General features: G+C 46.6%; 1 protein-coding gene across 1 annotated transcript; it reads right to left on the bottom strand.

Annotated features, from left to right (window-relative positions):
* Positions 1-1,052: 1,052 nt before the first annotated feature.
* LOC124675864 (probable ascorbate-specific transmembrane electron transporter 2) lies at positions 1,053-7,022 on the bottom strand. Its single transcript, XM_047211932.1, has 4 exons — positions 6,614-7,022; positions 2,028-2,076; positions 1,695-1,897; positions 1,053-1,624 (listed from the first exon to the last, which is right to left on the bottom strand). Exons 1-4 carry the CDS (start codon positions 6,761-6,763, stop codon positions 1,310-1,312), a joined length of 717 nt encoding a protein of 238 aa, XP_047067888.1. The 5' UTR covers positions 6,764-7,022; the 3' UTR covers positions 1,053-1,309.
* Positions 7,023-13,603: the final 6,581 nt, after the last annotated feature.

The raw sequence follows: 13,603 nt of genomic DNA, 5'->3' as shown, positions 1-13,603 counted from the left end.
CCGATAGACCGCTTTTAATTTTTAAAATGGATAAAATGTGGCACATATTTAACGAAATAGGTCAAATGGGAGGAATTTCTACTAAAAGGGGTAACTGTTGTCACAAAAAGAAAACTAGGGGGTAAAAAATGAAATTAATCTTAAACTAAACTGAAGGCCTTTCCCACAAAGGTGTGGCCAGTACCAAGTCCATTATAAACTCCATAGGATCATACTTGTGCAAGAAGAGGCTGGCAATTCTGCAGGGGTGCGTTTTGGTAGACGAGGATATTACTGAACATATGAGTAACAATCATATAGGCCCATACTGACTGAGAGGCTTGCTTTGGTGTCCCCCTTACCAAAACTTAAAGTGGTAAGTTTTTTATGGTGCCTTCTTCTTTTAGCCCGCAAAACCCATGTCAAGCCCTATATACCCTCATATAGATATACTAGGTGTACTCAATGTTCCTACCAGCCGATGTGGCCGAAGAAATATGTTACCGACGGATGTTTCAGTTTTCAGTGTACACCGTTGTCTGCACGTCTGACTACTGAATAATATAGACTTAAACAGACCGTGCGGCCTACTCTACGGCTTGTACTTATGTATTTTTATTCACTTTCAATCATTGTGTCCCTGGTTACGAAGAGGTATGAAGAGATCTTGGTCATTTATGTGTTTCTGTTTACCAAAATTTCAAATAAGGGGGGACACCGAAGCAAAAGTGACTGATGGAGCGGTGGGTGTCGTCTGCTGGAGTGATTCCGTGAGCTCCTGGGAGCCTCTATGCTTACCATTCAGGGGATCAATGACCTGGTGGTGGTGGAGGCGATGGCCTGTAGGGAGGCGCTGGCACAGGACCTACAGCTCCATTGCATCACGGTGGCGACTGATGGAACAGCCGTTTGCAGGGAGCTACAATATGGTACTCGCCATTGCAATTTGCAAACCTTCTGACATAAGCATGAAAACAGAGCTTCGAGCTCAAAAGCGCATTGACTAGCACAATCAGGTGTTTCCAATAGTGTTGGCCACCTTCAGATTTGGCTCCTGCAGGCCCCTGATGGTCTTTGTATTTCAAACATTATTTTAGATCAATAAAGTGCTATGTTTTCACTAAAAAGGTATTTGGGAAACAAGAGATTCTTAACAACAAAAACTAGGAAAACAGCATACGCGAAATCTTGCGACAGTTTGATACAAGGGAACTGTTGTTGCCCTTCCCTAAGTGGTTCAACGATAGACGGAATGACACAAGCAAGGTTACACGTGATCTCATGGTACCAATGTCTCATACAATCTCTCTTTTGGACTAGCACGTGCGTACTAACCGATCACGGGAATCGGCGCATAACCCTCCGGTTCTTCCACCTTAGCCGCGGGAGCAACGGCGGCGACGACCACGGTGGCACCGAACAGCACGACGACGAGGGCCGTGCAGTTGACCAGGATCGCCTCCGTGCCGTACTTGTCGAGGCCGGAGCTCTCGAGGAACGTCAGCTTCTCCAGGAACCCAAGCTGCGCCGTCGCCAGCGTCAGGATGTAGACGAAGAGCCCGAACAGAGCATGCCACGGCAGAGCCCCACGCCTCACGTCCGGCGCCGCGCCGGGGAAGAAGAAGGTCACGAACCCAAATATCCACTTCAGATTGGCAGACACGCATTAGCTGACGATCTGCAAACTTTACAAGCCATGTATTCCATTTTATTACCTGAATCCCGTACAGGGAAATGGCTCCGATCCCGAGCCAGGAGTGCAGGCTGTAGAGGTTGGCGATCCCGCTCTCGTTGTGGTTCTTGAAGGCGCAGTAGATCCCGACGGCGCCGAGAACGATGGCGATGGCGTGGAGGGTCAGGTGAATCAGCTTGGCTGTGTCGTGCTTCAGTCCCGGGAACGACTTGTAGATCATTATGGCTGCAAGGATGAAATTCGAGTGAAGTCAACCGATCAGTGTTCTTCATGTGTAGTTGTGTACAGAGTATAGTACAACCGAAAAAAAAAAAGACTAGGGAGGAGGGGTGATTCTTGTACGGTTAATCCTTACCTTCACTACCAAGGATAATGTACCCAATCAGCATAAGAACAGGGTGAACCTGCATTACATAGCACAACGGCAGAAAATATGAAATAGCTGAAATAACAACTTTTATTAGGTTACACTAATGCACTGAAGTAGTTGTAGTAACAAGAAAGCACCAAGGCCGTAAATCATAATTGTTAACTTTCATAAATGAATCCATAATAAAAAATATCAGTGATTTTGTCGGTGATCCGTTTGGGACTGACAGACAAAAGGCGCAGAAATCTTAATTAGGCTCATGTGCAAGCGCAGCTGCCAAAAGCCAGAAGCTTCGAAACTAAAGTACTAAACACAGCAGACTTGTACTAGTATGTGAAGTATATCCAATTCTGGGGATATTGTAGGATAATAATAATCCTTACAAGTGTACCCTGGTCCTGGAAGAACTTGTGCCATTGTTTAATACCTTTCAAAAGATACTCTGCCAGTCCGACTCCCGGATAGAATTGTTAAAATGCATGTGGTGTGCCCGTTCATGCTTTGAAGTCTTGACCCTATTATTTGTGGGGTCTAATTCTAATGTATAAGACAATAAATAATAAAAGTACCATGTATCTTATGCATGCAAAAAACTGATGTGTCACTCTAATTAATGATGAGGAAGGTCATCATATTATCATAGTTAGATTCAGTATCATAGCATGTAGCACAAGAAAAATTAATGTTAAATAGATCTTTTACTCCGTTCACCCTTTTACATTAAGATCCTACAAATCAATATACTATATAAGAAGCACATGTTATTATTACATGATACCATACATGTAGATGTAGTACTACCTCTGTCCAATAAATAGATGTCAAAAGTTTGTCTAAATTTGAATTTATCTAATCATGATTTAGTGTATATAGTACATTCGAATTTAGATAAATCTTTGGCATCTATTTATGGACGGAGGGAGTATCATGTATCGGTATCATATGCATGGTTATATGATACTTTCAACTGTGACTAGTCCGAGAGAATCTTCGGCGAGTGTGACCCAAAGGGATAGAGGCGGTCCGTTTTGGACCGCATTGACAGGAAGACACGGAAAACCTAACCAGTAGGCCAAGGCGTGCGGATCAATCGATTCTATTCCCAAATTTAGGTTAGGAATGCGTTCGTAGCAGACTCGCTCACGAGTCCTCCCGCGTCCGCCCGAGTCCGCCCGTTAGTGACATATAATAATAACTAGGGAGTTATCATTAATATCTGGCCAAAATAAACAATCTTCTTGTAGAGAGCGTTAACCCAAACAAATAACGGTTGTATCTATACATCATGGCGCGCCCTACCATTTTCGGAGCTATCGCAGTCGCGCACCCTATTGATTACGTCCTCCATCCGACTTGGCCGAAGGGACCGGCACCGCTAGGGACCCGACGCGAGCCCCACACCTCGCACTCCTGGTGCGCCCGACATTGCTCCAAATGTGTCACATCTCCTGGACGGGGCCATGAACTCGCCCAGTCAAGGTAACGGTGACCTTTGTCCCTCTCCTCCTCCGCCTCCCTGCATTGCTTCACCCGTTCCATGGAGGCATCCCAGCGGGCTCTCTCCGCCCGACAAGGCCACCTCCATGTCGGCATCGAAAAATAACGTGCTCGTCCTTCGCGGCCACCTCCTCTATTTCTATGATCGCTCGTCGCAACCTCCTCGTTTCGCCCGCCCGGTCTACCTGCCGCGCCAACTCAGCATTGTGTCCAACACCGCCTCGTGTGCCGTGCTTTGGGCGGCTACCCTCGAGTCTTCGGCGGCCCTACGCACAGCGGTCCTCACATCCTCGGCGCCCGCCGCTTGGCAACCATGAGATGGCGAGCGGCATCATCACGCCAAGCGCTGCGGAACGACCCTAGGAGAGTCCCGCGATCGTGGCTGACATCCTCCACCTCGTTATCGTCAAGGCCCTCGAGATTGTCGTTGTCAAGGTTCCCGTCGGCCGCAGGCACGGACTGTTGCACATTTACCATTGCCGCGTGCACCACCGCCATCGCTACTTGGGCCCCGCTAGAGATGTCTAGGCCTTAGCCAAGTCAGCACCGACGTTTGCCCCGAGCTTCACCGCCGATGCCGGCATCCCTGTCCGCCTCCCACGCCTCCATCGCATTCCTAGCTGCCTCGACCTCGAGCTGGGTGATGGCCTCCCGTGCCGCGGAGCCTAAACCACCTCGATCATCCCTCGATGTACGGCCGTAATGCTCCTCGCCTTCGGCCCGATCGGTGTACACGGCGGCCTCCTTCGCCTCGAACTCCTCCCTCATGGCGATCTCCGCCGTCTCGGAGTCATCGGGGTACGTGCGCACGCCATCTTGCTCGGGCGGCTCTAGGCGGTGCTACGGTTTGCCATGGGGTGTTTACTAGGGTTTGTCCCGGCCACCCTAGTGGCGCCGTCCCTCTTATATTTGCACGGGAAACGGAAGGGCGCGAGCGAGGGAAATGGTATGGGTGCGCGCGGGAACTTGGCGGGTCCGTTAACGATGGGACGGGCTGGTATTAATCGCCGCAGTGTTCATGACGATGCGTAAAAAGGAACGTGTCGGCCTCTCGATTATCCCCGATCAAAATAGACAAGAGAGGACACAATTACATTTCTATAGTGGGCCGATCTAAACAGACCAAAACAGACATATTTGTTTTTTTAAGGAATACGGTAGGAAGCCCCACGGTGATATTTAAAAAAAATAAGAATCCAAATTCGCGTCCCTAAGAATTTGAACCGGCTGGGTTGTACATCCACTTCCGTAACCAAGTGAGTTAGGCTCACTTCAACACACACATTTGTTGTCCGAACAGGCCGATGGAGATGGCTTAAGGGCATCTCGAACCCGGTGACCCAAACGAACGCGTCCTGGACCGTCCGTTTTGGGCCGTTTGGGTGGCCGCGCGGACACCCGGACAGCGGCCCGCGTCCGCGTGTCCGTTTGGGTCGCACGCTGCGCCCAACGCGCTGACGCATCACATATTTGAAGAAAAACAAAAAATAAGTAAATTTAAACTAAAATTCATTAAGGATATGCCCTATTTTGGGCAAATTTGTACATAGCCCTATTTTGGGCAAATAACTAACAAAAGAAGCCCTCTATATCATGGGCTTTAAATTTAAAACAAATATAAAAAACCCTAATCTAGGGTTTGGTCGAGGACGCGGTGGCCGCCGGTGTGCCGCCTAGTCCCTGTAGCCGTCGCCGCTGTCGGCATCGACGACTTACCCGGGTGGCGAGGCACTGTTGGGGCTCGACCGCGCCGGGGACTCCGGTCACGGAGACCACAGGGCCTCCTCCTAGGCGGAATGGGGGTCCGGAGCCGCCCGCTGCTCCGCCGCGGCAGCACGGAGCTGTGCCTCCCTTTCCGCGCGGGCGAGGCACCTGGCCTCCTAGCGCTGCTGCTCCTCCGCGACCAATACTGACTACCCATTTCCATTGTTGTGCTTTCTAAAATGGGCGCCTGGCCTCCTGGCGTTGCTGCTCCTCGCGGCGGAGCCTGGCCTCCTCGCGCCGCCGCGTCGCCTTCCTCCTCCCGGCGGGCATGGTCGTACAAGGCCCGGGCCTCGGCGTCCTCGACCGCCCGCCGGGCCTCCTCTCCATCGCGGAGGTGCGAATGGCCGCTTGAAGTTGCGGCCACTTCGCTTCCTCCTCCGCCGCCGAGATGATGAGGGTGGCGCGGAGGTCGGGGTCCTCTTCCGAGGTCTCCCGGCTAGGCAGCAGCGACGGCCGGCGCCGGTTGCGCCAATGCTGCGCCGCCGCGGGCGGCCTCTCCGATGTGGAGGCCGCCGCGGTTTCCTCCGGCGGCTGCGCAGCGCCGGCGGCTGCCGCCGGCTCTCCCGTCGTTGGCTGCGGGAGCGAACCGTCGCTTCGGGTCCATGGCGGCGGTTGCGCTCGGTGAGTGGGCAATGGAGTGGGAGTGGACTGGAGGGACATATCCCTCCGGTCCACATTTAATAAGCCTCCCTGGTCACCGACAAGGTGGGCCCAAGGGAGACGAGCAGGCCGGCAGCCGGACGTGGCCGGATGCCGCGTGCCATCCGTGGCCACGCAAACCTAGCCCAGATTTAGGCCGGGTTTACGTCGTTCCGGACGCCGCGGCCATCCCCATTTGTGATGCGTCGTCGCGTTGGGCCGCATATTTGTCCGCTGAACCCATCCGAATGCGCGAGGCGCGGATGGGTCGCCGGATTGGAGATGCCCTAAGTGTGAAACCACTCGTTGACTAAGAAAGATGTGAGCACGATGCCATGAGCTGCAGGCAATCAGGAGCGCTTGAATTACTCAATTGCAGTTCCTATGCTATCTTGATTTCGCATGGTGCGTATTAGGCTAGATACTATACTAGTATTGTAGCACAACGAATCAATCATACGCAACACAAGATAATTCATGAGCATAGAAGCTATTCGTCTGATACAGGACAAGGAGTACTGATGCAGGTAGTATCGAACATACACAATGGTCCAATAATTCTCTTTGTTCACAAAGCTGCCACGGTGATGTGACTTGCAACCGAAGCGAACGTAAGGGGCAGTTGCAAGATGGAGGGGGAAAATTAAAGGAAAGAGAGGAGGAGGACTCACGTTGAAGATGAGATTCTTGTTGACGGCCTCGAAGGCCAGGCCGCCGCGGAAGTGGATGCACCAGACGAGCACCATGACCGCCGCCGCGGCGGCCGGGACGTGCGCCGCATACGTGAACGGCGTCGCCTTCACGCCCAACGCGCCTGCCATCTCGCTCTTCCTTCTTCCTCTGGTCGCCGGTACAGAGGCACTCTATCTGCCTTGGCTGCTAGAAAGAGCTCGTCCGAGCTACGAGAGGCGGGGGAGTGAGAAGCGTGTGGCGTGCGCACGGCTTCCTCTCAGAGAGCAGCGACAAGGAAAGGAAATGAAGCGGAGTCTCCTGGCTATCGTTTTCTACTCTCCGTTTCGTGTTGTTGTGCTGTGTGGAGTGTGGTTGGTGCTAAGGGATAATTAAGCTGCTGACAAGGCCGTGAAGGCGTCTTCATCCATGGATGGATCTGGAGAGGTTGAGGTGGGATTTGACCCGAAGGTTAACCTGTACTGTATGCATTGTTTATATTCTTCCGTGGATGGACCTCCCAAACAAACAAACAAACGGAATCGCTCCATATAATGGCGATGAGATTGGATGTGTTTTTGTTAGACCAGGAGCAAAGACATCGATTGATAATTAATTAAGGGCATACAGTTATGCTGCCTTACATGGCCACGAAGGCTATAACCTGATTAAGCCAAAGTATAGGTCATTTTTCAGTTCTTCATTTGAGCTGATGTCCTGGGGATGGTGGATTCCGTTGGCCGTAATGAACAGAGTCGGGGTAGTTGAGAACGCGGCCGCAATGAATCAATCGTCCGCGTTATGTGGCCCTGAGCGCAGGTGAAGACGAGCGGCCGCGCGCGTGATCCACGCGGCTGGAAGAGGTATCCGCTGGTCAGGACTCAGAAAAGATTAGAATGGTAGGTAGGTTCAGTAAAGTAATGAAGGATTTTGGACGATACAAATTCCAGATCACAGAACTGTGCTATAGAAGGCCCCATGGACTAACTTAGATTCATCAAATCTTAGTTATGACCCATCTTAGAACTCGTAATTAGCACGAATTACGAATCAAATTTAATAATTTTCAGTATTTTTTTAGTTGCATCAAACTAAGAAAATCTCAGTTCCAACCCCATTTACAACTAACTTAGTTGTAATTTAACTTATAAATTATATCCAAATCAAGATGCAATCGGATCGAGAACTAGCAAAACAAAAGTATGTCAAGAAACTCAGCTTGCATATGTTATTTAAGATATAATTAAAAAAGGCAACCAAGGACACATGGTCACTACCCCGTGTCCTTAGCAGATCAGACCACTTGACACTGTTTTGTAAAAAGAAAACTAACCTTTCAGCGCAACTGACAAAACTACCTTTGCAACATGTTCAGTAAGCATAAATTGTTTCCACTTCCACAGACATATTGCCAAGTTAATCCACATAACACACATCCTCCTCATGGATTCTTGCATACAAGTTTAATCAAAAACATAGCACGCATGAAACAAGTAACATATGCATTTATCAATACATCAATAAAAAAATAACAATTGCATCTTATTACTCATCTCGTACCAAAAAGATCCACCATCAAAATAATACGCTCACAATCATTTAAGCAGCTCATGTGGCTCTAGTTAGTGAAGATCATATGGAGAGATTGATACAAGCTACTTCTACAAACCTACAGTTCAGAGGTGAACTACTCCCTCTTCATCATGGTAGCGGTAGTGATGGTGTTGATGGAGATGGAGGACCAATTAGGGCAACTCCGATGGCACCTCACCTCCCAATCTTTGCAGGAACTCTCCGTTTCATGTTTTCTCTCTTGGTGACTCCCTCTTCGCGACTCTATGGGTGGTATCATATACGTAGTACGTATTAGGGAAAAAAATCATCGTCCGACGTAGGTTTCGAGGCAAAAGGGGTCACATAACACAAAGGTGAGCCCCATGGCGCGGGCCAAGATTTTTTGTGAATTACAAGGTCCCTAAAACTCAAAAATAGGAAAAAAAACAGGGTTCTACAACATTAAAAACAAATAAAATGGGACTTCGATCTAAATCCCTATACATCATGAAAATATAATATCAATATCACCAAAATTCATGGATATATTTTTAATGTATCTGTCACCCTCCGTAAGTAACAAACTTACGGGCTCTCACTCGTACTAGTTGTAATTGGGAGCTCAAAGCTATGCAACAAGTGCAAAACAAGAACACCAAGAAATATGCTCAAATTCAACCAAAGTAACAAATGCTAGGGTGGAATAAGTGACCAAGAATAATGGAGAAGGTCAACAAATGGTCCCAAGTTCTAGATCCAATAGCCCCCCTCACTTAGCGGAATAAATGATTGGTGGGATTGTAGATATATGTCACCTATATCAAACCCCTCAAAAAGATACAATAATCATTGAAAGGATTAGAGAGGACTTAAGATTTTGGAGGTTAACAATGTCAAGAAAAATCATGCTTAAAAAGAAGATCCCCTTTTGATTGGGCAAAAGAAATCTGCCCGTTATGCAGCTTTCACAACATCCATACCAAACCATAAAACTTTCGCGATTAAAACATGATGTTGCTGCCCTCCACCCTCCACTGTAGCGCCACCACAGGACACCGTCGGGTGAAGCCTACTCGGACTACGGTGGTGGCGGGGCATTCTTTTGTGGCGGCTCTCATTTTTCGGGGAAGTTGTCCATGGCTCGTCGGGCTCATGAGGGAACTCCTCGCGCGCGTGTGGTGGTAGGGTCTATGGAGGTGGCAAAGCGTAGTGGGGCTTGCAGCATGTCATATAGCCAGTATAGCGCTAGTATAGAACATACGTTCACATACGACTGAAATGGTCCGTCGTATACGATAAACCTTAACATCACTATACAAGGGTGGGAGATGCGCCTCTCTACAACGCACACGGTTTTGTAGTATCGTGTGCGAAGGGGTAAACTTTTGCAAGCGATTGCGGTCGCTCAACTATCTCGCGAATATGAGGGCCTTCGCAAATGACTCCTCTTTGTCCTAACCAACTAGTTGTACCAACAAAACGATGATACTAGCATATGTATGCCCAGCTAACCAACTAGTTGTACCAACCAAATCTCAATTTATATTCTAGTGCGATCTGATATATTATATGTATAGATACATTTGCGATATAGCTTCATGTGGTAGCTCTACAAATGAGAAAGATACGGAAATTCAATTCGGCTCCTGGGTGCATATGCCCCCTCTACCAAAAAAATATTTTGACAAAAAATTCTACATGAACATCCCCATAATATATGTGAATTCGTCAAGTTTCACAAAAAAAACAATATTATTTTTGGTCTATGTAAAAAAGAGAAAATTTATCTTGTGAAAAAACATTTTTTTAGCATTCAAATTTGTCTTTTTTTACACACGTCACATGACAAGTCGATTTTTTATGAAACAACTTTGTGAGCGCGTAGCACGTGAAAATGTATGTGAAACTTTTTGTTTCAATTTTTTAAAGTTTCAAAATATGTGTAAGATGCATTTCAAAATAGAGGGAGCATATGCTCCCATGTTCTAAAACACCACTCCCAGAGTGATACACAAAAGAAGCGAATTTGTAGCTTTTATAGGTTACATCTTTTTCCCCGTGATGGTGATGTATCTTGCAAGGATAAAAGTGAAGAGATTTCTCCATTTATTCTTGGTCATCAACTTTTTGCACCACGCTGTAGCTGGAACCTCCAAATGGTGATATTGCTTCTCCTAGAAGGGTAGATGTCACTCGGTGCAGGGGCACTTGCGCATTTGCAAGTATTGCTTGAAGGATCTGAAAATATATTATAAAATTATTTTTAATGTGAGAATGTTATAAACATATACAAATGATTATCATATATATATATGCCAATTGAAATAATTAGTGAGTTACCTGCACCTGCGGATGGCATGGTACAAATAAGAAGGAAGGTTGTGAGCATCCTGAGCCTCCTTATGTTCTTAAAGCCAATGTGTTTCACAGTTGGTTACAGATAATTATCATCATGAAAGTGAGAAAGCTATCATATATTTTTCTAATATATAATCTGCAGTCAAATTCTTAGTGAACATACCGGAAGAACACGGAGGTGAAATACAATAAGTAAAGGACAACACGACATCACATACCTTCCCATGCCTTGTGCTTATGTAGTGTTAACAAAATAAGATCCATATTATACAAGTATATAGAATGAAAGACATTATTATATATTGTAATACACAACCAACATAGTGCATATGTAGATCTAACACATCCATAAATATCTAGTTAAGAAATGAACCATAGACGTGAAGGAGTTAAAAAAATCATCACATTTGTGACAGTGCGTAGATAAATCTAAAGTACAAGACCACATTCGGGATAGTGAATAGATAGATCTGAAGTACAAGACCATATTTGGAATAATGCATAGATAGATCTAAGCTACAAGCCGACTACCATTTTCTAACACCTTACACATGTTGAATATATACATCCCAACATGATGTAAGGTTGTTACCAGTGATCTTTCCCGGGTTTGAATCTGTATAATCCCTAAGAGCTCTAAACTCCCAGGGTTCTCAACGCCTGGGGGTGGATTGGCGTGTCGCTATCATTGGGCCTACAACGATCGGTTGACCGATGCTTCTCTCGAGCCTTTCTGTCTCGGTTCCTCTGTAAACACGTTGCTTTGCCTACCGACTCTAGGGCAACCAACTGCAGGACAGCGCGTCTCAAAAAAAAAAAAAAACTGCAGGACAGCGGGAGAACCAACTAGATCGTTCGCCATGACCCAATCTCAATCAAAAGCGAAAACACATCCCTCTTCCCGTCAGGCTGCCGTCGCTGGCTCCGTCTCCTAATTGGATGCCCCCGCTCACCGCTCCTGCCTAACGCCTCTTGCAGGAGCAATGTGATCTGGCAATTGTGCTCGTGCGTTGAAGTGTTGAATTTATCAAGGTCTTCGTCCTCCGTCAACAGCGTGGCTGCGTCTAAGTCGTCGCTGGTAGGCCTCCCTTGCGCCAAGGACGCCACTGTGATGAGGTAGCGATGGAGTTCGTCGACCCCGTATCCAACAGCATCGCAAGCGCCGACCACCACGCCCCGCCCAACCTCACCTACCGCCACCAGCCCAAGGTATGGCATGGATGTGGCATCATGGTATACGAGAGATGGGCCACAGATTTGAGAGTATGTTCCTTTTTCTTTGCCTTGGATAAGCAGATTGGCTAGCTGCAGATGAAGGTATACAAGACTGGTTCAGAAGCTCGGTTCGACCATTGGATTGCAGGTTCTCTTTGCCCGTTTCTACATCGCTGTTTGTTTCTCATCTCATGCTATGTGAGCTTGTATTGCGATTTGTTTGATTGTCAAGGTATGGCATTATTGTTATCAATATTTAGCTTTCATGCTGTAGTAGAATATATAGGACAGTATGGCATTTGCGACCTTGTGTGTTAGAAGTATACGTGCTTCACTGTTTGATATTTGAATCCTGGTTATACAATATATCTGGACTTCTGAACTTTCTCTCTTTCTCATTACATCGAGCCTAGTGAGACTTAGAACCTTATGTGGTTGTTACGCACTTTCTGATTACATGTTTCTGGTTGTTAGATGCATTACTGAATATTTTTGGTGCCTCTTCTTTGCAGATCTACTGGCACCCTCAAGGGTTCAACCACAGTTAGCATCGACTAAGTAAACGGCAGCTATAAGGTGACAATTATTGACCATCTCTGTTCTTGAATGCTGACCCTCAAGGGTCCGACCACAGTTAGGGTCTTTGTCAATGCATTTTTCTTTAGCTTTCACAGAAGTGCGGTATCTTCTTTTCCTTCTCTTTTTGTGCTAATATTTAGGATTATTTTGATCACATATTGGTTGGAGTCACATTTCATTTATAAAATAAAAGTAATAGTCCTGCTCCACTATGTAAGAAATCTACATCTCGTGGTAAGTTTTCTTTGTTTTACAGTTCTCAACTAAACAGTTTGTCATGTTCATCTTCTGTTATTCCAACGATGATTTGAGCAAAGATTAATAGGATTAACATGCCCCATTGATGCACTGGATCCATGTTTGCAGACAGTAAGATGCTTTGGAGCTGACTATAGGGCATCAGATAATCTAGACTTTTGCGGGTCTGTGCGACATGGCCTATTCTTGAGGCCACCAAGAAGCAAGCTTCCCGTGCGTGGAGTCTTCACGCAAAGCTGCATCTTGGATGACTTTCTTCGTTCATTAATGCATCGTGCAACTGCAATCTTGCCATGGCATGCTGGAGTGCAGATTCTGTCTTACATATAGCAAATCTGGAATTTGTTCCTTGCGCTCGCTTCTACATATTCAGCATATGTCCCATTGATTGGATCTGTGAAGTAGTACACGCCTATACTGTATAGGCATATGTGAATATTTAAATTGATTAGATATGAAAGTTGTATAGTATGTGTGTGTTTGGATATGGATTTCTGGACCCACATGATGGACATGTATTGGATATGTGTGTGTTTGTTTCCACATGGCAGGCCGTTCATTATTTCTGCCCATGCAGTTGCTAGATTTGTTTGATTCGATGTTGTTTCTTCTAATGCTTCTAGCTTGTGACCAGATCAAAATGCAGTTTGAACTTTTGGCCTAGGCTCGGGCTTGGTTACTACGAAAAAATCATTCTAGGCTGAGGCTCAATTTCTGCACCTTGGGCTTTTCTAGGCCTGGCGCGAAACCCGGCCTGGGCGAGGTATGCCTAAGCTTTTTGTCAGGGGGCATTTGCATATAAGAGTAAATCAAGAATGGAAGAATATTATTCAGTTTGCATGAATGAAAATCTTGTGTGCAAGTCCAAGCATAATTATATGCTTTGTTGCAGGAAAATATATCTTAAGCATTGAGCATTACCGAAAAGGTCAAAGCCATTGCAAGGGATGCACTTGACTTCCTAGCTTTCTTTAAATATGCAAAGGCAAGGAGCGCCTTGGCTCTCATTCAAGAAGGTGGGATTCTCA

This window comes from Lolium rigidum, chromosome 7, assembly GCF_022539505.1.
Source record: "Lolium rigidum isolate FL_2022 chromosome 7, APGP_CSIRO_Lrig_0.1, whole genome shotgun sequence".
NCBI lineage: Eukaryota > Viridiplantae > Streptophyta > Magnoliopsida > Poales > Poaceae > Lolium > Lolium rigidum.
Note: the sequence above shows the minus strand (reverse complement) of the source record. Positions and strands in the feature narration are given on the sequence as shown.